The 26,345-nt window shown below is 36.3% G+C and overlaps 1 protein-coding gene across 1 annotated transcript in view; it reads right to left on the reverse strand.

The window, feature by feature from the left end:
• CNTN5 (contactin 5) overlaps positions 1-26,345 on the reverse strand; it is a 1,400,310-nt gene that overhangs the window by 46,084 nt on the left and 1,327,881 nt on the right. Inside the window, exons 21-23 of the mRNA XM_027581317.2 lie at positions 24,740-24,810; positions 22,414-22,648; positions 5,345-5,454 (exon numbers count right to left, since the gene is read on the reverse strand). Coding sequence (XP_027437118.1) covers positions 5,345-5,454; positions 22,414-22,648; positions 24,740-24,810 — 416 coding nt within the window. The remainder of the gene's footprint in view (positions 1-5,344; positions 5,455-22,413; positions 22,649-24,739; positions 24,811-26,345) is intronic.

Consider the following 26,345-nt stretch of genomic DNA (forward strand, 5'->3'; position numbering starts at 1 on the left):
AATGCTTATAAGCCCTATTTATTTCATATTTATTTTTAAATCTACATGCAACTATCCAGTTATGAGATAGTATAAATAACCATTAATGTCATACTGTGCCACTGAATTGTAAAAGTTTTCATTTTCTGATTATAAAAAGTATACATTTAATTTTCCAAATAAAAAAATTAAAAAATAAATATATAAATATAAATATATATACCAAATAAATATAAATAGACACCAAATAAATAAATTTGGTAACAAGATGACATTTTTTCACTAATTTTTATTATTTCCTTTCTTCTACTGGCTTGGGGCTTTGTTCTTTTTCTTGCTCTTTTATGTGAGGGTTAGGTTTTTGAGAATTTTCTTACTTCATGAGGTAGGCCTGTAATGCTAAATCTTCCCTCTTAGGACAATTTTTGATGCATCCCAAAGATTTTGGACCCTTGTGTGTGTATTTTCATTTGTATCTGTGTAATTTTTGATTTCCTCTTTGATTTCTTGCTCGACCCAATCATTGTTCTGTAGCATGTTATTTAGCCTCCATGTATTTGTGTTCTTCCCAGATTTTTTCTTGTGATTTCTTATGTTGTGGTCAGAAAAGATGCATGATATGATATCAATCTTTTTGAATTCGTTGAGACTTATTTTGTGGCCTAACATGTGATCTATTCTAGAAAATGTTCCATGTATACTTGAAAATGTGCACTTCTGCTGTTTCTGGTTGGAATGTTCTGAATATATTTGTCAGATCCATCTGGTCCAATGTGTAATTTAGAGCTGTTGATTCCTTGTTGATTTTCTGTCTGGATGATATATCCATCGAGGTAGATGGGATGTTAAAGTCCCCTACTATTATTGTATTACTGTCACTTTCTTCCTTTATGTCTGTTAATAGTTGCTTTATGTATTTAAGTTCTTCTCTGTTGGGTGCATAAACATTTACAATTGTTATATTCTCTTGTTGAATTGTTCCCTTTATCATTATGTAGTGTCCTTCTTTGTCTCTTGTTTTAAAGTCTATTTTGTCTGATAGAAGTACTGCTACCCCTTTTATCTTTTTGCTCCAATTTGCATGGTATACATTTTTTCAGCCCTTCACTTTCAATCTGCATGTGTCCTTAGGTCTGAAGTGAGTCTCTTGTAGGCAGCATATAGATGGTTCTTGTTTATTCTCAATCTTTTTGATTGGAACATTTAGTCCATTCACATTTAAAGTAACTATTGAGGGGTATGTGCCTATTGGCACTTTGTTAATTGTTTTCTGGTTGTCTTTGAAGTTCTTCTCTATCCCTTTCTTCTCTTGTGGTTTGATGGGTTTTTTTAGTGTTATGCTTGGATTTCTTGCTCTCTATTTTTTGTTTATCTAGTGTAAGTTTTTTGATTTGACAAGATGCCAGGTTTTTAAAAATAACTTATAAAGCACTATAAAATAGTATAAAGGTTACTGTGCCCATAGATTCTGTGTTTCTAAGTATAAAAATTGTTGTCAGAATTTGTGTTAATTTATTTGAATTTTAAAATACAATCATTGTGATGATTATTCCAGAATTTGGTTTATTCTTAACATTCTATTTTTAAGGATATTCCAGTTTTTTGGATACATTTCCATTTTAAATGATACACATTTAGCAACAATGTTGTGCTCTGACCCTCTTGAGTGTTACTCTTGAGTGGTCTTGCTTTTAATCTCTAGTCAAACCTTGATCACAGCATTCCATAAAACTCTCACCAAGGTCACTAGGATCTCTACATGGCCATATCTGTTTCGCAATCTCAGGCTTCATCTTTCTGAATTTCTCAGAAGCATTTTACCCAGTAGAGCAATTCTTCTCTTAGCTTCTGAAATTCTTCCTTGTCTCCCTTCATTTCTTTGGCCAGACTCCCTTTCTTTCTTGAGTTCCAAATGGTCAGGCATCATAGGGCTCAATTCTGAAACATCTTCTTTATCAACATTCAGTGATCTCAGCCAGTATATATATAAAAGCCATCTATATACTGATGATTCCTTGGAGTTAAATCTCCATCTCTACCCTTTCTCTTAGCATAAGACCAACTTGAAAACTCTTTTTGGAAATAAGAAGTCTCATAAAATTAAACACATTTAAACCAGAATCTGTAATTTTTTTTCACTAACATCCACTCTTTTTTCGAGTTTCTCATCTATGTGAATGACATGTTATTTGCTCAGTTTCTTGGGTGAAAAACTCTGGAATTATCTTTGATTCCTTTCTTTTTCTTAGTTCACACTGAATTCATTTTCAAATTCCATCATACATCCATACAAAATATATGTTAAAAAGTCTCTTTTCAATTTCACTGCGATTGCTCCAGTCAAAAGCAACTTCATTGTCTGGGGTGCCTGGGTGTCTCATTTAGCGTCCAACTCATGATTTCAGCTCAGGTTGTGATCTTATGGGCTGTGGGACTGAGCCCTGCATCAGGCTCTGTGCTCAGCAGGGAGTTTGCTTGAGATTCTCTCCCTCTGCCTCAGCCCCTCCCCCAACTCACTTGTTCTCTCTCTCTCCCTCTCTCTAAAATAAATAAATTAATTAGAAAAAAAAGTTCATTTTCACCTAGGTTGGAACAACTGCCTTTATTTGTTCTCCCTGAGATCTAGTCTAGAGTCTATTCTCTACCCTCTAGACTAAGAGTCTTTTAAAATTTAAGTCAGATACTGACTTGACTCTTCCTGTTCAAAATCTTCTAATGCCTTCTCCTCATACTTGGGATAAAATCCAGATTCTTTTCTGTGGTTCACAAAACCCCATATAATCTGGTCCTTGTCTTGGTGTTCTTTCCACCATTTTCCTACCACCTTCTCTGTTGTTCACTGCTATCTCACCCAAATCACTCCCTTCATGTTCTTTGAACAAGGCCAGCATGCTGTTACTTTAAAGACTTTGAGTTTGCTGTTCTTTCTGCCTCTTTCACATTCGGTCATGTTTCAATTCAAATGTCACAACCTCAAAAAGGGTGACTTTTCATACTTTATAAATAGCACACTCTTTCACTCTCTACCTTCTTATTCAGGTTTATTTTTCTACACAGTATCATAATTGAGATTATATCCCACATTTATTTGTTAGTTTGTGTGTTATTTGCCTTCCCTAATTCAATATGATCTTCTTGAGGACAGAGACTTCACTTTGCTCATTGTTTTATCCTTAGCATCTAGCTTAGTGTCTGGTAGGTACTTAGTGAGTCTTCAATAAATGTTTGTTGACTTAATGCATTAATTATTTATATTTACAAGGAGAAGAATTGTGCACAAATATAAATCTTAGGTGATGTTTGGACCTCCAAGAGAGCTTTTATTACAAGTGAGTTGCAGTGGGAATGTGAATGTCATGCAGAAAAAAAAAATTGAGTGTGGCTGCCTGTGTGAGAGAAGCACCACTCTGAGATGTGGGAGCCTGGATCCCTCACTCTTCTGTTTACCAGGATACACTTTGTGGCATTTCTAACAGTATGCACACCAGATGTTTTTATTCAGAATTCTAGGTTAGTCTACACTTATGTAGCTGTTTTAGGTTAGGCTCCCTAGAAGCAGAGATTGAGACAGAGATTTGAGTGCATGTGATTTATTTTGAGAGCACTTGCAGGTAAACCTGTAAAGAAGGGAGGAGAGAAGAAGGAAGGAGAGGGAGATGAGAAGGACTGTGGTCTTGGTAATCAATTCAGCCTTGTCCTGATGCACACAGCAAAGGGTCTACATCATAAAATGTACCATAAAGTTGTTTTCTTCTTTAGTCAAGTGACCAGTGTCAGTCAGTCATTGGCTTTGGGTTGCCTGATTGTGGGAAGGGAATTTTTCAGGTAAAGCAGCACCCTTCAGTGAAGGACAGTTCTCCAAAGGGGAAACTGAGGACCATAAGCAGCCAACACTGGTAAAAGCTGGGGAAAGTACACTGGTCCCCTGAAGGGGAGCAGGGTAGGCTACCCCAATGTCTTCCACAGTGGTATTAAAAGGGACGGATTATGAAGCACAGATATTCATTCATTCAAAAAATATTTATTGTAGCTCTCGTGAGCCAAGTACTACCAGTTGCTGAGATTCATTGGTGAATAGATATAGTCCTGCAGCATGGATAGGGAGACGAGGAGATATTAATCAAATAAACATGTAATCATGATAAGACACATACTGAATTATGACCACCAAATAATAAATCAAAGCAATATTATAGAAACAAATCCATGATATTTTATAGATAATGGTTTCTTAGACATGGTCTTGCTGTAACTCTTAAGAAAGATTTCGTGAATTCTTTATCATAGAAATCATAATCTAATGTTAGCAGTCTATTAATCAAATATTTCTCAGGCTTATTTGAAAACTCAAATAGAATTAAAAAACTGTGTTTTCAGTCTGAAACCATGTTGGTGTACAAATCTTACGCTTGGTCACTATTTAAGCTTAAAGGGAACTAAGGTCTTGGGTAGGATGCTAATTATTTTTTGTCTTTTAGAAATTATCCCCCAAAATCCTATCACTTACTGGCCAACACAAAAAGTAGGGATCTTGAATTTGTGGAATATTCAAGTTCACAGACTATATACAATCCTCTCGTTCATGTGGAGGCTAAAATTTCATTGAAGTCTTTGAAATGTTATGAAATTTTCACCATTATAAGGCTGGCATAAACTGTGTTTGAAAATAGCAAAATTTAAAGGACAAAATGTCATTTAAATAAATAGGTATAGATTATCAAGTCCAAGGAAACTTTGAGAAGTCAGTATAGGCATTAAGATCTGCCAAGAGAGTATAATAGGAAAACTTGTTTCATACATTAAATTATTAGAAGGAAATACGCAAAAACATTTTTCCACAAAAACATTTTTAGGGGCAACTGGGTGGCTCGGTCGTTAAGCTTCTGCCTTTGGCTCAGGTCATGATCCCAGAGTCCTGGGATCGAGCCCCACATTGGGCTCCCTGCTCAGTCGGAAGCCAGCTTCTCCCTCTCCCGCTCCCCCTGCTTGTGTTCCCTCTCTCACTGTGTGTCTCTCTGTCAAATAAATAAATAAAATCTTTAAAAAAACAAAACAAAACAAAACATTTTTAACCACCAGCAAATTGGATATCAGTAAATATCCACCTGTAACTCCTGATTTTTATCTAAAGGTCTATTTTCATCTCCTTAAAAAAATTCTTTACATGGTACCATGGAAACTACTGTACTAAAAAAATAAGCCAGCTAATGAACATGCCAGTAAAATAGAATATTTTTCTTTCTTTGCCACAGAACAAAAATTTCAAAAGAATATAATTCTGTTGAAGTGTCACCAAACCATTTCTTTAGGAGAATGCAGTGGCAGCAAAAATAACAAGGCTTATTTCCAATAATTCTATTCATACCTCAAATCCCTGTGGTCTTCCTAGACTCTCTTTAATATGTTTCCATGCAACAAGAATCTCTGACACAGACACACTTGTAGCCTTGACATCTGTGGGAGCAGCACTGGGTTCTGTACAAAGGAAAATGGAAATAATAAACTGTGATGGTAACAAGTTATGTCTATCAAAGCATTGCACCTGAATCTGTCAGGTGTTACTTCCTTCTGCCTTATTTTTGAAATGAAGTGCTATGGTAGCTATGAAAAACACAAGATAAAAAGATGATCTTTTTGGATTTCTATACCTGGGTCAAATCTCATCAATACTTTACCAATGACAAATGACAAATTCAGCAAGACAAGCAAAGAAGATATTTATCCTTGGATTAACCAGGACATTTCTGGAGAAGTTAAGTTGTCTGACTTAAACTGTCTGCCAGTCTAACATAATGATCAAAAGCATGGACTAGAGAATCAGCCTTGGCTATTTTGATGCTGTTGTTTTTTGCCCTCAAAAAATTTATTTATTTACTTTTAGGCAAGTTGCTTTGCCTTTTCCTATGCTCCAGTTCCCTTATCTGTAATATGGGCATAATAAGAGTACTTATCTCAGAGGTTTTTAAGGTTAGCTTTCACTGGAATAAGAGATATAAAATATTTAGCACAGTGCTTGGCACTTAAAACATTCATTCACAAAACATCACTTATTATTTTATTTTATTTTTTACTTCTTGTAGGCATAAATAGAGTAAAAATTTCATTAGTTTTTTTTGTTGTTGTTGTTATTCTAACCACAAAACTACATTTCCATGTAGAATATGACATGAATCATGATATTTAAAAGGCATGCATTGACTTTTAAGACAGGTTTGGACCGAAAAGGAGAGTCCCTGAACGTCTCAGTCCTATTGCTCAAAAAGTACATTTTCATTTGTTCCTATGCTTAGTGAACTTTCTCACTATTTTTTCCAAATACACCATGGTTGACTGGCATCCTTCAAGATGTACACTTTATTTGAGGATGCACTGTATGTGAGGAACAAAATACTTTCAGCTTTGACATTGCTGAAACATAAATACTATGTCACAAACACACGTTAAATGAAATGGCAGAATAAGGGCCATACTTTAGTTCAAACAGTTCTGTACAAAGTCAATTGAAAAAATCTACCACATAAAAATTGTAGAGACTTTAGGGGGGGCAGAGCAAGGTGGCAGAGGAGCAGGAGACCTGGATTTCGTCTGGTCTCAGGAATTCAGCTGAATAGGGATCAAACCATTCTGAACACCTGTGAACTCAACAGGAGATCGAAGATAAGAATAGTAACAACACTCTGAACAGAAAAGTGACCACTTTCTGGAAGGTAGGATGTGCGGAAAAGTGAATCCGAGGCGATATTCGGGAGGATAGACGGTGGGGAGGGGGCCTCCATTGGCCGCTTTTGGCAAGTGATAGAGCCGCGGAGCACAAAATCGAAACTTTTAGAAGCCGGCTCCGCTGAGGGTCGTTGCTCCAGTGGCTAAGCGGGGGGTGGAACCCTCGCGGGACAGTGTGGTGTCAGAACCCTCAGGGTCACAGAAAGACCGGGGGTGCCTGAGTGCGGCAGAGCTCCCAGGTACCGGAGCTGGGAAGCTGGCTGCAGAGACAGAGCTGAGGCGTGGGCTCTCAGCTCGGGGTTGCCATAGACTGTGGTCTGCGGCCCAGTCCGCCCACTGCTCCTCCAGCAGGGACCCAACAAGCAGCAGAGCCGGGGAGACTCCCCTTCCTCCCCTGGGAGGAGCGGCGCAGAAGTGCACCGCAGGGATCTGCTGGGTTTGGAGACTCCGCACGGGGTTGGGTGCCAGACATGGAAACGCTCAATCGCAGGCCGGGTGAGCACGGAGTGCGGCCAGAGACAAGGAGACGGGAGTGACTGCTTTTCTCTGGGGGCACACTGAGGAGCAGGGCCTGAGTTCTCAGCTCCTCCGGGCGGAGATTAGGAGGCCACCATTTTTACCCTGGTCCTCCAAAGCTGTCCAGAGAGCTTGCAGGGAACAAAAGCTCCTGAGAGCAAACCGGAGCAGCTTGCTTAGCCTGAACTCACAAGGGCGGGGCAATTCCACTTTGGGCAAAGACATTTGGGAACCACGGCAACAGGCCCCTCCCCCAGAAGATCAGCACGAACAGCCAGCAAGCCAAGACCAAGTTTACCGATCAAGGAGAACGGGAGAACTCCACTGCTAGGGGAATACTGCACATAGAATTCATGACTTTTTTACCATAATTCATTAGTTTTTCAAAGTAAATTTTTTAACCGTTTTTTTTGAATTTTTCTTTTTCCCTTTCTCAAACATCTTATCAATCCCTTTTTTTAAAAAAATTTTTTTATTTTTCATTTTTAGAGTCATATTTTTATCCCTTCATAGTAGTTACCCTTATTTTTGGCATATATATATATATATATATATATATATATATATATGTGTGTGTGTGTGTGTGTGTGTTGTTCTCTCTTTAAAATTTTGAGATACAATTTCTTCTAACAGATCAAAATATACCCTAAATCACTAGTGTATGGCTTTGTTCTATTCTCCTGCCTGATCACATTCTCTCCCTTTTATTTTCTTTTTTCTTTTTCTTTTTAAATCTTCTTTCTTTTTAAAAACAACTTCTTATCTTATCAAATCCTTTTAAAATATCTTATAATTTTCATCTTTACAGTCATCTTCCATCCCTTCATTGTATCAAACCTTATTTTGTACATATATAAGTCTTTCTTCCTTTAAAATTTTAGCAGGCACTTTCTTCTAACAGACCAAAATATGCCCAAAAGCTAGTGTGTGGCACTGACCTATGCACTAGCCTGATCATATTTGATCATACTCTGTTTTTTTTTTTTTGTTTTGTTCTGTTTTTGTTTGTTTTTATCTTTTTCCTTTTTTCTTCTCTTCTTTCTTTCCCTTTCTTGTCCCCTGGTTTCAGGTCTCTTCTGATTTGTATAGAGTATATTTGTTGGAGACGTTGTTAATCTGTTAGCATTCTGTTCTCTCATTCATCTGTTCTCCTCTGGACAAAATGACAAGACAAAAAAAATCACCTCAGCAAAAAGAACAAGAGGTAGTACCGTCTGCCAGGGACCTACTCAATACTGACATTAGTACGATGTTGGACCTAGAGTTCAGAATCATGACTTTAAAGATACAAGCTGGGCTTGAAAAAAGTGTGGAAGTTATTAGAGAAACCCTTTCTGGAGAAATAAAAGAACTAAAATCTAACCAAGTCGAAATCAAAAAGGCTATTAGTGAGGTGCAATAAAAAATGGGGGCACTAACCGCTAGGATAAATGAGGCAGAAGAAAGATTCAGCGATATAGAAGACCATATGATGGAAAATAAAGAGGCTGAGAAAAAGAGAGAGAAATAACTACAGGATCACGAGGGCAGAATTCGAGAGATAAGCGATATGATAAGACAAAACAACATTAGAATAATTGGGATCCCAGAAGAAGAAGAAAGAGAGAGAGGGGCAGAAAGAATATTGGAGCAAATAATAGCAGAGAACTTCCCTAATGTGGGGAAGGAAACAGGCATCAAAATCCAGGAGGCACAGAGAACCCCGCTCAAAATCAATAAAAATAGGGCAACACCCCGACATCTATGAGTAAAACTTACAAGTCGCAGAGACAAAGAGAATATCCTGAAAGCAGCTCGGGAGAAGAGATATGTAACCTACAAAGGTAGAAACATTAGACTGGCAACAGACGTATCCACAGAGACCTGGCAGGCCAGAAAGGACTGGCATGGTATCTTCAGAGCACTAAATGAGAAAAATATGCAGCCAAGAATACTATATCCAGCTAGGCTCTCATTGAAAATAGAAGGAGAGATAAAAAGCTTCCAGGACAAACAAAAACTAAAGGAATTTGCAAACACAAAACCAGCCCTATAAGAAATATTGAAACAGGTCTTCTAAGCAAAAAGAGAGCCTAAAAGCAGCATAGATCAGAAAGGAACACAGACAATAAACAGTAACAGTCACCTTACAGGCAATACAATGGCACTAAATTCATACCTTTCAATAATTACCCTGAATGTAAATGGACTAAATGCCCCAATCAAAAGACACAGGCTATCAGATTGGATTAAAAAACAAGATCCATCATTATGCTCTCTGCAAGAGACTCATTTTAGACCCAAAGACACCCCCAGATTGAAAGTGAAGGGGTGGAACAACCATTTATCATGCTAATGGACACCAAAGAAAGCTAGGGTGGCAATCCTTATATCAGACAAATTAGATTTTAAAACAAAGATTTTAATAAGAGATGAAGAAGGACACTCTGTCCTACTTCAAGGGTCTATCCAACAAGAAGATCTAACAATTGTAAATATCTATGCCCCTAATGTGGGAGCAGCCAAATATATAAGGCAATTAATAACCAAAGCAAAGAAACACATTGACAACAATACAATAATAGTGGGTGACACTAACACCCCCCTAACTGAAATGGAAGATCATCTAAGCACAAGATCAACAAGCAAATAAAGACTTTAAATGAAACACTGGACCAAATGGACTTACAAACATATTCAGAACATTCCATCCCAAAGCAACAGAATACACATTCTTCTCTAGTGCCCATGGAACATTCTCCAGAATTGATCACATCCTAATCACAAATCAGGTCTCAACCGGTACCAAAAGATTGGGATTATTCCCTGCATATTTTCAGACCATAGTGCTTTGAAACTAGAACTCAATCACAAGAGGAAAGTCGGAAAGACTCAAATACATGGAGGCTAAAGAGCATCCTACTAAAGTATGAATGGGTCAACCGGGAAATTAAAGAATTAAAAAATTCACGGAAACCAATGAAAATGAAAACACAACTGTTCAAGATCTTTGGGATACAGCAAAGGCAGTCCTGCGAGGAAAGTATATAGCAATACAAGCCTTTCTCAAGAAACAAGAAAGGTCTCAAATACACAATCTAACCCTACACCTAAAGGAGCTGGAGAAAGAACAGCAAATAAAGCCTAAACCCAGCAGGAGAAGAGAAATAATAAAGATCAGAGCAGATATCAATGAAATAGAAACCAAAAGAACAGTAGAACAGATCAACGAAACTAGGAGCTGGTTCTTTGAAAGAATTAACAAGATTGATAAACCCCTGGCCAGGCTTATCAAAAAGAAAAGAGAAATGACCCAAATCAACAAAATCATGAATGAAAGAGGAGAGATCACAACCAACACCAAAGACATACAAACAATTATAAGAACATATTAAGAGCAATTCTATGCCAGCAAATTAAATAACCTGGAAGAAATGGGTGCATTGCTAGAGAGGTATCAACTACCAAAATTGAACCAGGAAGAAATAGAAAACATGAACAGACCTATAGCCATTAAGGAAATTGAAGCAGTCATCAAAAATCTCCCAACAAACAAAAGCCCAGGGCCAGATGGCTTCCCAGGGGAATTCTATCAGACATTTCAAGAAGAATTAATACCTATTCTCCTGAAACTGTCCAAAAAATAGAAATGGAAGGAAAACTTCCAAATTCATTTTATGAGGCCACCATTACCTTGATCCCAAAACCAGACAAAGACCCCATCAAAAAGGAGAATTACAGACGCATATCCTTGATGAACATGGATGCAATAATTCTCACCAAAATACTAGCCAATTGGATCCAACAGTCCATTAAAAGTATTATTCACCATGACCAAGTGGGATTTATCCCTGGGCTGCAAGGCAGGTCAACATCCGCAAATCAATCAACGTGATACAACACATTAACAAAAGAAAGAACAAGAATCATATGATCCTCTCAATAGATGCAGAAAAAGCATTTGACAAAGTACAGCATCCTTTCTTGATCAAAACTTTTCAGAGTATAGGGATAGAGGGTACATACCTCAACATCATAAAAGCCATCTATGAAAAACCTACAGCAAATACCATTGTCAATGGGGAAAACCTGAGAGCTTTTCCCCTAAGGTCAGGAACGTGGCAGGGATGTCCACTATCACCACCGCTATTCAACATATTATTAGAAGTCCTAGCCACAGCAATCAGACTAGAACTCATACAGGAATTCAGTAAAGTAGCAGGGTATAAAATCAATGCACAGAAATCAGTGGCATTCCTATACACCAACAACAAGACAGAAGAGAGACACATCAAGGAGTCAATCCCATTTACAATTGCACCCAAAACCATAAGATACCTAGGAATAAATTTAACCAAAGAGGCAAAGGATCTACTCAGAAAAGTATAAAATACTCATGAAAGAAATTGAAGAAGACACAAAGAAATGGAAAAACATTCCATGCTCATGGATTGGAAGAACAAACATTGTGAAGATGTCAATGCTACCTAGAGCAATCTACACATTCAATGCAATCCCCATCAAAATACCATCCACTTTTTTCAAAGAAATGGAACAAAGAATCCTAAAATTTGTATGGAACCAGAAGAGACCCTGAATAGCCAGAGGAATCTTGAAAAAGAAAAGCAAAGCTTTCGGAATCACAATTCCGGACTTCCAGCTCTATTACAAAGCTGTCATCATCAAGACAGTATGGTACTGGCACAAAAACAGACACATAGATCAATGGAACAGAATCGAGAGCCCAGAAATCGACCCTCAACTCTATGGTCAACTAATTTTTGACCAAGCAGGAAAGAATGTCCAATGGAAAAAAGACAGTCTCTTCAACAAATGGTGTTGGGAAAATTGGACAGCCACATGCAGAAGAATGAAACTGGACCATTTCCTTACATCACACACAAAAATAGACTCCAAATGGTTGAAAGACCTAAATGTGAGACAGGAGTCCATCAAAATCCTAAAGGAGAACACAGGCAGCAACCTCTTCGACCTCAGCCGCAGCAACTTCTTCCTAGACACATGGCCAAAGACAAGGGAAGCAAGGGCAAAAATGAACTATTGGGATTTCATCAAGATAAAAAGCTTTTGCACAGCAAAAGAAACAGTTCACAAAACCAAAAGACAACTGACAGAATGGGAAAAAATATTTGCAAATGACATATCAGATAAAGGGCTAGTATCCAATATCTATAAAGAACTTATCAAACTGAACACCCAAAGAACAAATAGTCCAATCAAGAAATGGGCAGAAGACATGAACAGACATTTTTCCAAAGACATCCAAATGGCTAACAGACTAATGAAAAAGTGCTCAACATCGCTCGGCATCAGGGAAATCCAAATCAAAACCTCAATGAGATAGCACCTCACACCCATCAGAATGGCTAAAATTAACAAGTCAGGAAACGATAGATGTTGGCGGGGATTTGGAGAAAGGGGAACTCTCCTACACTGTTGGTGGGAATGTAAGCTGGTGCAACCACTCTGGAAAACATTATGGAGGTTCCTCAAACAGTTGAAAATAGAGCTACCATACGATCCAGCAATTGTACTACTGGGTATTTACCACAAAGATACAAATATAGGGATCCGAAGGGGTACGTGCACCCTGGTGTTTATAGCAGCAATGTCCACAATAGCCAAACTGTGGAAAGAGCCAAGATGTCCATCGACAGATGAATGGATAAAGAAGAAGTGGTATATATACACAATGGAATATTATGCAGCCATCAAAAGGAATGAGATCTTGCCATTTGCAACGATGTGGATGGAACTGGAGGGTGTTATGCTGAATGAAATAAGTCAATCAGAGAAAGACATGTATCATATCACCTGACTGATATGAGGAATTCTTAATCTCAGGAAAGAAACTGAGGGTTGCTGGAGTGGTGGGGGCTGGGAGGGATTGGGTGGCTGGGTGATAGACATTGGGGAGTGTATGTGCTATGGTGAGCACTGTGAATTGTACAAGACTGATGAATCACGGATCTGTACTTCTGAAACAAATAATGCAATATATGTTTAGAAAAAAAAGAAGAAAAAGATAGCAGGAGGGGAAGAATGAAGGGGAGTAAGTCAGAGGGGGAGACGAACCATTAGAGACAATGGACTGTGAAAAACAAACTGAGGGTTCTAGAGTGGATGGGGGTGGGGGGATGGGTTAGCCTAGTGATGTGTATTAAAGAGAGCACATTCTGCGTGGAGCACTGGGTGTTATGCACAAACAATGAATCATGGAACACTACATCAAAAACTAATGATGTAATGTATGGTGATTAACATAAAAATAAAAAATTATGAAAAAAAATTGTAGAGACTTTAATACGAACCCCATATCACTGGTAAGACATCAGATTAATCTTTTGAAAATGTTTTTGTTTGTTTGTTAAAATTCAGAGAACCATATGTCAAAGCCAAGAGTTGTATGTAAGATATTTAAAATCATTATTAGAGATATTAAAGGAATTATAACCATTTTCTGAGATCTTCCTTTTTTCTAATGAAAGGTAGTTACTCATCTACCTGGAGAAACTTTATATATTACTAATTGAAAATTATCAGTGAAAAACATCTACCCTTGTTACTGTAAAAGAAACTCAGGAAAAACTTTTCCAATGGTACATGTTTGTACCGAGCAATGATTTTCTTTTGATAAAACTCATTAAAATCACATGCTATAATTGTGTTAATTCTAAGTGCTTTAGTAAATTCACATTAATCTTTACATAGGAGCTGACATTAATTCCAGCCATGGTATAAATTATAATTTCTCATTCTGTCACCTTTTGAATATATTTTTTTTTAATTTTTAAATAGCATTTTCTTTTTTTATTGTTATTATGTTTAATTAGCCAGCATATAGTACATCGTTAGTTCTTGATGTAGTGTTCAACAATTCATTAGTTGCGTCTAACACCCAGTGCTCATCACTACATGCGCCCTCCTTAATACCCATCACCCGGTTACCCCATCCCCCTACCACCCTTCCTTCTGTAACCCTCAGTTTGGTTCCTGGAGTCCAGAGTCTCTCATGGTTTGTCTCCCTCTCTGATTTCTTCCCATTCAGTTTTCCCTCCCTTCCCCTGTGGTCCTCCAAGCTATTCCTTATGTTCCACATATGAGTGAAACCATATGATAATTGTCTTTCTCTGCCTGACTTATTTCACTTAGCATAACCTTTTGAATATTTTTTATTATTTTCTTTTGCCCACTGGTTTCCATCACTCTACTTTCCCACTTCCTATTATCTGGCATCTACGTGATTTAAAAAAAAAAAATTCTGGGGAAAGCTTCTATTTCATTCTAGAATTCTGATCACCAGACTTGCCACAAGATTTTTTTCATTGCTACTTAATAGGAGTTAAAATTCTTGATTTTGCAAGTAAATGAAAGGAAATGCTGATGTTCTTAAGGTATGTACAACCTGATCTCCAGGATTTAAGGTATGATTTATTTCAAAGACAGCCACACTTTGGGTATCATTTGTTATTCACAAGCAGTTTTGCTTATCTTTTTAAATGAATGCATTGCAGAGATTTGTGTGCCACATGCCTTCTTTCAGCTTTTTTTATTATCGAGGCAATTACATCTTTGTCAAAGAAGATTGCAGGGAGATAAATAATTTTAGAAGCACCAAACAGTGGTTGGGTAGAAGTCTTTCTATCCCTCTTTATCTTTAGAGAAAGGAATAATTTCTCTTTCAGCTTTCTGTAGCACTGCACAACCTTAAGTACTTCTCAAATAGAAATAAGAAAGTTTTAAAAAATAGAAAAGTTTTTTAAAAAAGAAAAAATATTCAGAAACCTATTTCCTAAACAAATACCCAGAATTTCTATTTAAAAGCTCTGAGGATTTTAAATCAGGATCAAACCCAAACAGACATTTCACAGATGCATTCTTGGGGGCTAATATTATAATTGCATCTAATTGAATGAAGGTAGATGAATCAAACAAGAACTGAAGAGTCATTTTTATTTGTTTCACCTTCTGGATGTAAATAGTATCAGAAGTAAACCCAGGTTGATCTAAATTAGAAATTTCAGCATGTAAAAAAAGTGATCTCAGTCAGTTTACTTCTAGAAGTTTCAGTGTGTATTATTATAACCATGGATTGAAAGGTTTTTTTGTAAGCAAGAGTAACTGACTAGATCACAGAATTGTAGTTTGGATTGGAACTAGCTGTTCTGTTTGGGTATCCCATTGTAACTGAGTAATGGAAGGTAACTAAAAAGAATTTTAGATAGTCACTTGGATCAAAGGTCATAAATGGATGGTCAGTGGGTGTGTTTAGTCATGTTTGGTATGACCCAATAATGAATTAATTTATTCTAACATTTCATATAAAAATAAGAATTTCTGGCTTCTTTAGGAAAAAATTGGTGATACCAAGCCTGAATTCGTGGGTGTTGGTAGATGAGAATTAGCTGTTGGTCCCATTAGTCAGGGCATAGTCTTTTAGGTTTGCCAGAGTCCCTACCACTACCTATTATCTTACACTGGGACTACTTCACTTATTTATATCTCTTACCTGAACTCTGTAGGCTTTTGAGTTATGGACATAAGTTTTAGATCCATATTCTCATTTTGCAGATGAAAATGTGACATGTACACAGGTTGAAATATCCAAATTCTGCTTCTGGCTCTGAAAGAACCCCAACTAGAACTCAGGTCTCAAGTACTCTTTCCTCTGTTGTTTTTACATGGGTACCAAGGCAGCGTATTTCTTAGAATCAGTTTTGAGGCCCAGAAGAGATTTTGGAGGGAACATAGAGTTCATTTTCTTGCTGCTCAATTACTTCCAAATAACTGACAGAGGAACAGATTGGAATACAATTAAAAACAAACAACAACAAACAGATGAGGGGAACAACCAAAGGTGATAATAATTACCATTTATTGAGGATTTGATACGTGCCTAGCATTATTCAAAATTCTTTACATGAATTCATTAATCCTTCAAGAACCCTATTATTAATCACTATTTCTGCCGATAAAGAAATTGAAAGGCAGAGTCAAGCAACTTGCCCAAGGTCACACAGCTGCTAGAAGGTGGAGAGAGGATTTCAACAAGGCAATCAGGTCCTAAGTACCATGCTGTCCCACTTCCCCGTGCACACATCTATGTTTACACACCTAATGCTTTTCCTTGTGCTCCTGCTTTCTTTTCTTCTTGCCCTACCACACCTAACTTCTCTCAAGAATATTGATGTCAGGGTCCCTACTTGGGCTCTCTACTCTAAGTCTTGTCAGAAGCCACCTAAACCCCTGTCATCTCCTATTTAACTCTACTTACTATCAGCTCCTTTTATTCCTGTTTCATGGAATTTTTAATAATGTTGAACCACAGCTGCACTGCTTCTCATAGATCCTGTCATATTCAGGTATTTCTAAAACTCTCCTGATCTGTAAATCATAGGGTGTTTCCTGCCACTCTCACTTCCATTATACTCAGGTAATTTTGATGAAAATTCAGGGACTTATTTCAGAGACTGTACTAGTGGTATGTCTAATAGATTCAAAGACTTAAAAAGATTTCTTTTTTTTCTTTTACTTATGATGATATTAATTAGGCCATGGCTAACTCCTTCACTCCAGTCTTGGGATATAAAGTGGACAAGCTTATTGATAGATTTCAGTTTCTGTCAGATTAAAAATTTTGAACAGCATTACCATGTTCATGAATTTAGATGATACATTTGTATTAAGTGGCTTAGCAGCTGGAGTTTTCGAAGTAATATGGGGGGATGTGCTTGTAATATTGATTATACATCTGACTTCCCAGGAGGGGTGGGCAACAGCATTAATCAAAGGAAAGTTTAATAAACTCCTTGGGAGAAAGGGTTATGGTTTCATTATTTAAAAATTCAGTGAAGACAGCTGTAGTTGAACTTTTACAGGCATTAATCCAAATGGATCATCTGGCAAAGACAGGAAATTATTTCTTGTATTTTACAACTAATATGCCAATTTATTAATTTTCAAGTTCACATAAATCCCACTGAGTTCAGTTTCAGCTAGGAATTGATCTGGAGAATAACGCCTCATGAATGTTGGGTTTTAATTTGAGCTGTAGTAGCTCCATTTGCGAGGAGATAATTGCATATCATTTTCTGCAAATGAGGAGAGACTTCTTGTTTTAATAAAAGTAAAAGCAGCATAATTTTCCCATACAAGGCAAAAACCAAATAAACTAGAAAAAGCTAAGGCTTATCACAAATAAATAAATCTTTCAAACTATAATTAATCTATATCAAAATTCCCTCTATTTTTCAATTATATGTAAGTGAATGCTCAGGTTCTTTTCCTTTCAAAACTATAGTAAGAAGAATCAAGTGGAAAATGGATATAAGTTTGACTAAAAAGTATTTCTAGATATATAGAAGTGAAAGCCAATTGGATTTTTCATATTTAAAAAAATCTACCATGCATTATAAATCACTATGTTACAACTTTGCTATCATTTAAAAAAATTAGAATTGTTTCAGAATGAGGGTATTGTATAGGATTACAGCATACCGTAGAGATTTGAAGTCAAATCAAGATGATAATGCACATTTTGCCTGGTTTAAAAAGTATAGATAATTGATATATATAGATATATAATATAAATATATATTATATAAATATATAATTGATATATATATCTATATATAGATATATATATAGATAATTGTGCAAGGTGCATGGAAGGGTTATCTAGAGTCATTCAGGGTTACTTCTGTTGTGGAAATCTTGAAAAGTTTCCAAGGCTCAAGAGCATTAGCAGAAGAATCATTTTGGAGCTTTTCTGATAATATTCTAGGACAGCTTTCCACTTCAGAGTCACAAGAGTCAAGGTCATTTCCCAAGGGATTTATCAAATATCAATATTATAAATGATGAGTTATTTTACTAAAAGATCACTTTCAAAATTTTCCCTATAATAATGTAATTCTCACTCTCATCCTAATTGACTTTCTTGAGAGGAAAAGAAAGGGATGGAAGGTATAAGGAATGCACATAACTAATTATAGAGGTGAGCTCTGAATGTGAATGTCATCCATCATTGATCTACCACTGGAAAATGGGTTGAGAACTAGTATTGTAAGGTTTGTCTTGAAGTCCTTGCTTCTTTCCAAACAACATGAGTTCTGGTGGCACATGTTTTCTTCCTGACTTGGTGTAAGCTGAGAAAAGGTGGCTTCTCCATAGTACTCCAGGCAGCTAGTCATCTTGATATGAAGAGGAAGAAATATGCCCGTGAACAGAGACAGAATGCCAGCCCCAATCCTCTTGTTCTTTATTTTGTCAAAGAATATGGTGGGCTTTTGAGGTGATAAGCAAGTGGACTAAGTTGATGGAAGAACAAAGGGGCAGAATTTATCTTATGGAGAACTACAGTCTTAATCAGATCAGTTGGGCTTTGGGCAAGAGTATGATGACAAAGGCACACTTTGTTTTTGTTTTTTTTTTTAAGATTTTTATTTATTTATTGAGAGAGAGAGAGAGAAAATGGTAGAGAAGCATGAGAGGGAAGAGGGTCAGAGGGAGAAGCAAACTCCCCGCTGAGCAGGGAGCCCGATGTGGGACTCGATCCTGGGACTCCAGGATCATGACCTGAGCCGAAGGCAGTTGCTTAACCAACTGAGCCACCCAGGCGCCCCAAAGGCACACTTTGAATCTGTATGATTGTCCCCAGACATAGAGGAGCGGAACTTGCACTGACATGAGTACAATATATTATTTTACCAGTTCATTACAGTCCTTGACTCTTTTAAAAAATGTTTTACTATTCAAAATCTTCACTTCTTTTAAAGTAAAGCAATTTTTCCTACCTGGGAAAATTAAAATTTAGAGTATTTAAAATTATGGAATAAATTGATAAACTTTCAGATTCAGATTTGTAATGACTTCTAGAGATGTTCTAGTTCAGGACTTTCATTTTTAAAGTGGAGGAAGATAAGGTGCAGAGAGGTGGATAAATTGCAAAATTTTAGTCAGTGTGAGCAGATTGAAACTCTGCCCATTTCAGGCAAATGCTCTTCCTTTCCATTGTCCTATCTTTCCTAGTTACACAATTTAATGATGCTAAAATTTTACTCTTATTTACACATAAATTTCCAAATTAGTCAATTTAACTAGTGAGCAATGCCAAATATATGTTTTAATTTTGTTGTCAGAACAAAAGCAGGGGTGCCTGGGTGGCTTAGTCAGTTAAGCGTCTGCCTTTGGTTCAGGTCATGATCTTGGGGTCCTGGAATCCAGGGCCGCATTGGGCTCCTTGCTCCGCAGAGAGTCTGCTTCTCCCTCCCCCTCTCCTCCCACTCCTGTGCTCTCCCTCTCTCCCTCTCGCTCTCAAATAAATAAATAAATATTTTTAAAAATTGGAAAAAAGAACAAAAGCAGACTATCTAGATTTAATTTGCCTGGTATCATTTATATGTCAATCGACCAAAATAAATGAAGTGTTACTATGAATATAGCAATGACCTCAGTGCCTTTAAAAGAAGATATGCATATTTCTTATCTAACTTGAAAGTGTAATCTCCAAAGGCAAGCTATTTCAAGTCTAAAGAAACACAGTATAAACAATGCACGGTGATTGTGATAATTTAATTTCAAAGCAAAGGTTGACAAGGAATGTACAAATCTTGATTTATTAAAGTCAGTACTGGTGTTACTATACAAAGCATATTCACAAACCTCTCCAATTTACCTTATGTAACCTTTGGGGTTATGTGCTTGATAATTAGGTCGAAGAAATGTTAAAGCAACCAGAAGATGCATTTCCTGAATAAAATATATACTTCAAAATAGATTTTTACAGTAACAAATAGTGTAAAGTATGATTATATATAATATAGTAAAATGACAAAATATTATTATTATATACCCTCCTGATGAGACAGTATAGGGTAGTGGTTAAAAACATGAGCTTTGGAGTCATACAGATGTGGGTTCAAATCCCAGTTCTGTCACTTACTATAGTTACTTACAACTCTCTTACTTTCTGGTGTGAATTGGAGCATGTTACTTTACTTCTCTGAGCCTCAGCTTCCTGAAAAGTAGATTGGGGTTTGAGATTTCTACCTCATATTTGATTGTAAGAATTAAATTAAATAATTTGAGTAATATGGTATCTCCGCTGTAACTGGAAACACATCAGACACTTGATATGCTAAGTTCCTGGGTATCTCACTGGAACACTTATGATTCCTAGTTATTACTTAATTCTTCACTTTCCTGATCATTATTACACTAGGATAAACTTTCTGCTTCTGCTTCAGAATTTGGCTATATATTAAAAAACCTCAGGGCAACTTGTATTGAAAAACTGCAACTTACATAAATCAAATACTATCTTTGTGCTTCAATATTCAGATGACCTTATTTATTTTCTCCCCCCGCCCATGCCATCTAGCTCACAGTACCCAAAAGATAATTCTCTTAAGTTATTTAAATAAGTCACATAAGTGGGTACAAAAAAGTATCAAAGTTCCAGTTTATCTTAATAATGTTTATTAGGTCAAAAGAGTGCTATCTTTGGCGGAATATTTTCTCAATCATTTGTCAAATTTAGGGAATATGAGGCATTGTTTTTGCTAGCAGGGCCAGTTGAAATTCTGCACTTGAGTAGAAGAAAGACTAAGAGAAAAAACTCACCTTAGGGGATTAGATCTATCATACTATCTCTTTCAGAAAATTGCATTTTTGCTGTGGAAAGAGCCAAGATGTCCATCGACAGATGAATGGATAAAGAAGATGTGGTATATATATACAATGGAATATTATGCAGCCATCAAAAGGAATGAGATCTTGCCATTTGCAATGATGTGGATGGAACTGGAGGATGTTATGCTGAGTGAAATAGTCAATCAGAGAAAGACATGTATCATATGACCTCACTGATATGAGGAATTCTTAATCTCAGGAAACAAACTGAGGGTTGCTGGAGTGGTGGGGTGTGGAGGGATGGGGTGGCTGAGTGATAGACATTGGGGAGGGTATGTGCTCTGGTGAGTGCTGTGGATTGTGTAAGACTGTTGAATCACAGACCTGTACCTCTGAAACAAATAATGCAATAGATGTTAAGAAAAAAAAAAAAAAAGAGAAGATAGCAGGAGGGGAAGAATGAAGGGGGGGATATTGGAGGGGGAGATGAACCATGAGAGACAATGGACTCTAAAAACAAAGTGAGGGTTCTAGAGTGGAGGGGGGTGGGAGGATGGGTTGGCCTGGTGATTGGTATTAAAGAGGGCATGTTCTGCATGGAGTACTGGGTGTTATGCACAAACAATGAATCATGGAACACTACATCAAAAACTAATGATGTAATGTGTGGCTATTTACATAACAATGAATAAAATTTAAAGGGAAAAAAAGAAAATTGCATTTTTGTATGAAGCTGAGTTCACACTTCAGCACTACCACCTGAGTGTAACCATAAATAAATCACAGTTTTACAGTTTACTCATTTGTAAAATGGGTATATTGCTTAGTAAGTCCTGCATACCTAGTAGTTTTATCTTGAGAATTAAATGTAGTTATGCATATGAAAACAGCATGTTAGAGAAAAATCAAGGATTTAATGATTAGATAGACTTGGGTTTAATTTTCAGTTACAAGGTGTATAACCTTTAGCAAGTTTCTTAACTTTTTAACTTCAATTTCTTTCTCTATAATGGGGATAATAATGACTATTGGAAAAGATTTTCATGGGAATTTCATGATGTAATATGTGAAAAATTTTCCACAGAAAGCCCTGTCTGATACTTCCTTATCAGTATGATGTTTTGTGTATGAGGTTAGTAATAAATATTTATTGGTCACATAAATGGAGTATTTATTTAAATTTATTTCACATACATTTAAATTTAGTGGGTTAAAATATAATATTGTGTAAATTTAAAAACCAAGAATGATTGGTTAAATGTCTATCCAGAGGAAAGAATACACTGTAGATGTTATTAATATTGTTATCATGAAAATATATTTGCCATATATTGTTTAGGAGTGAAGAACATAAGGCAACATGTGTGGAATGCTCAAATTTTTTTAAATAAAAAATTATTTGGAACAATATATCTAAAAAGTATAATGAAAATATGGATTAGTTTTATTTTCTTTTGGTATATCTGTATTTTCTGATATGTGTGCAAAAATGTCTCATCGATATAACATCCATATATCACCCATAATAAAGTGTGGAATGTAAATAATAGGGATAAAGAAACTGACCTCCTTCAGCTGAGCAGATAACCACAATCTGACTGAAAGGTCCATCTCCTTTATTGTTATAAACGCCAACCTTCACTTCAAAGGGAGTGAGAGGAGGAACACTTTCATCTCGATAAATGAATTTTGAAGCTTCAGAGGATGTCACCATTTTTTCCTTCCAGCCACGTGTTCCATTGGGCCTGAAAGCCACAATATAGCCAAAGCCTTCCCCATTCTGAAACTCTTCAGATACTGGCTAAAGAAGAAAAATGCAATTAATTATCAGCAAAATAACTGATTAAAAAAGCCACTTCTTCCAAACTTTATTATTTTTTTTTAAATTATGGATAACCAGAGAAAAGGAGACTTTCAAGTGTGTAATGCTACCCTGGAAGCCAATATAGCACAATCACTTAGTAGTCTTTGGAAACTTAAAAGGGGTTTAAAGCAAAAGATAAAAATTTAAATAATATCAGTTAGTATTTAAGAAGAGTATCAAGGGTACTGAAAACTCTTGAAGTGAAACAAATTTAAACTATTTAGTCATGTATATGAAAATGAACATTCCACACTAGAATGTAGCATGTTGGGGAAAACTGTCGGTCTGGTGGTCAGAAAAATCTGTTGCTAGAAGTGCTCTGCAGAGACCTTTGTGCAGAAAAAACAGGAAATATTAATGTAAGACCTTTTTTTGTAGTGTTTTCTTTTTCATTTGCTTTTGTGTTTTACTAATGTGAAAAAAATAGAAAAGAATATTTGTTCAAGTAATTGTTATACTATATGCTTACATTTAAATGTGTTAACCAGGCGCAAACTCTACAGCATAGAAAGGAGTAACTGTGATTGACTAGTTAGTCAAAGGAGCAGTCACCAACCACTACCTAGCTGATGCTTGACACATAGATACCCAATAAATACTTGCTGAAACATGTTTTTTTTCTTTTGAATTTTGATTTCAGGAAAAACTGTATTGAGTAGAGGAAGAGAGACAAAGCCTATTATATCAAAGTTCTATAGACCAAGCTTTTATATCCCACCAAAATTCATATAATGAAATCCTAACCCCCAGTGTGATGAGGATTTTGGTAGGTTATTAAATTACGAAGGCAGAGCCCTTATGAATGGGAGTAGTGACCCTCTAGCCCCTCTGTGAGGGTACAGTGAGAAAATAGCCATCTGTTAACCATTTAACTCTTATAACCAAATATGAGGTAGAAATCTCAACCAGATGGCTCTCACCAGCCTGGGATCTGCTGGTGACTTGATCCTAAATTTCTAGGCTCCAGAACTGTGAGAAATACATTTCTGTCATTCATAAGTCACCACCAGGCCATGGTATTCTTGTTTTAGCAGCTGGGGCTAAGACGTGAAGCTACTAGGGAAGGAAGTTCTCTTTAGAGAGATTTGACCTCAGTGAAGTTCAGGTACTGGGAAGTTAATTCCTCTGCAGAAGTAAAAAAATCAGAAATAAACTTTTACTGAAGAGAGGGATGGACAGAATAGCAGAACAGAGTATATGCTCATGGAAGATTTCTTACTGGGAAACGTTTTTCTGTACATTTGATCATTGTTTTAGAGACTATAGTGGATTTGTTCACTTTGCTCCAGTAGACACATTCCATCTCCTTTACATTTTCATGTTCTATGGCATAATTCTGTAAGCTACATGTTATATTTGATAATAAGGTAATCTAACATCAATGAAAGGAAAGTGGCTTCATGGGAAATAAATGTATCTCTTACACCCCTCTTCCCTGCCTCCTTTATAGAAGAAACTTCAGAGAACACATGGTGATAGAGACAAGAGAACACAATTGAAGTCCCAATTCTACTGCTGATTAGGAAGAGTACTTAAACTGTGCCTCAGTTTCATAATTTTTAAAATGAGGAAAAATTATTATCTTTACTAATAGGGTTGCTTTATGGGTTAAATGAGATAACCCAGGCACTGTGCCACAAAAGCACTGGTGGTCATTTCCTTCCTCCCCAATGGTTTTAGTAAGGGTGCTATTTAATTGTGAAATAATTATATGTAAAACTAAGCCAAACAAACACCTGAAGTAGTTTGTGAGAGGATCTGTTTTAATTATTCAAACTTTATTCTGAGATAGCCTATATGACAGGAAGACATACTTTAGACTTGGAGAAAAGTCAGCTGGGGTTGAGTATGAAATGAGACAGGTTCATGTTGGCAATACTCATCTGAGTAATATATGGTCAAAGTGTCTCTTAACCTCATTTAAGCAGAAATTATTCAGTCTCTTTGTACCAAATACAGATCCTATATATGTAGCCTTATTTCCTAAGGAATCAACAAGTTCTGACATCTGAGTACAGGCTTTCTTACCTCCCAGGCTATGACTAACTCATGCCTTCTTCCACTTCTTCCACTTACATTGGTGGGTGCTGTCTTTGGAACTGTGGATTAAAAATGGGCCAGAGTGAGGACAATAAATAGATACTTAATTTAAGAGCCCCATAAGAACATATTATGACCTGACTCAGGTTCTGTAAAATCCCAAAACAAACGATCAAAATTTGTTTGAAGTTAGAGTGGCCATATTCAATATTAAGACAAAATGTTTGTGACAGATACCCTGCTTTCAAATTTATGTGGGAGAGTTTGATATATATTTTTCATGGCCACATAATACATTACCAAACCAGTCCTCATGTAAATGCTCTGTGGTAGTAAGGCTGAAATCCCAAAAACACTAAAGTTAAGGACATCTACTAATGGTTAAATTTCATTCTACAAATTGTCTCCTTTCTAATGATGTGACTCTTCTGTGGTCTCAGGGCTTGCAGAGCTCCAAGAAAGTCCACAGGTTGACCTAGTACTGTTTTACCAGAACTCCCAAATTTAAAGAAATTTGACAACAGTTCCATAGATGAGAACCTATTTAAATAAATAAACATTAAAAAGAACTATCAAAAATGAATCTCTTTGCAAACTACAAAATATATAAGCACCCAGTGAAACTTTTTCAAATGAATAACTATTAAAGAATAAATATCTCAAAAGAATAAATTTCTCCTTCACTGCACCAAGCCACAAAATCTGCAGTTGAAAGGGAACATTTTCAAATGAAGAACGGTTAAATGAAGAAAACTATTAAAAGAAATCATTTTCCAGGCTATGAGTCTGCATTAACAATTTTACACTTCAGTGTTGCCTTTATATCCTTGCATATAGTTTTTAAATGATATTGATATACTCATAAACAATAAATTCACTCCCATATATTACCTACTTGGATGAAAGGCTATTAATTACTGGTAGATAGTCAAAAAGCATTTTATGTACCAGAAAAACTGATGTGGAATTTATGTTCCACGAGAAAGGAAAAAAAAAATTCTCCTTGCACTAGGGAGGTGGGAGAGAAAAGTCTGTGAATATATAATTGGCTCCACTGAAATAAAGACCTTTATTCACCAGGGTCCAAACTGAACAAGAGTTCTTGTCTTGCTCATGCTCATGTAGAAGGATATATATATTTATTTTTATTTTCTATATTATTTTTATATATATAAAAATTATTCACTTATTCACATGTGGAGTTCACGCTCATGAGTTTTCTCAGAATTAAATGGAATTGGATATTCCTTTGCCTCTCATTCAAGAAATCACAAGAAATTCAACTGAGCAAAAATGGTGTTAGAACAATAACTGTGAATGTGTCCTAATTTATATAAAGAGCAAGCAAATCATTGATTAACTTGAGTTTTTTATTAGTAGTCATAGTTATTGCTAAATATGACAACCTATGATGTATTAGTTTGTTTTGACACCATGTCCCCAAACCACGGTTATATCATTCTAGTTCTAAATTTATTTTCTGGTCCATGGTATAGGTAAGGCACACAGGACTGGAGCTGGTTTAACTGTATGCATAAAAGAACAGAGATCTAAGTTTCCAAATATCCTCTCAGTGGGTGATCTCAGAGTTCTG

Source organism: Zalophus californianus, chromosome 11 (assembly GCF_009762305.2).
Source record: "Zalophus californianus isolate mZalCal1 chromosome 11, mZalCal1.pri.v2, whole genome shotgun sequence".
Taxonomy (NCBI): domain Eukaryota; kingdom Metazoa; phylum Chordata; class Mammalia; order Carnivora; family Otariidae; genus Zalophus; species Zalophus californianus.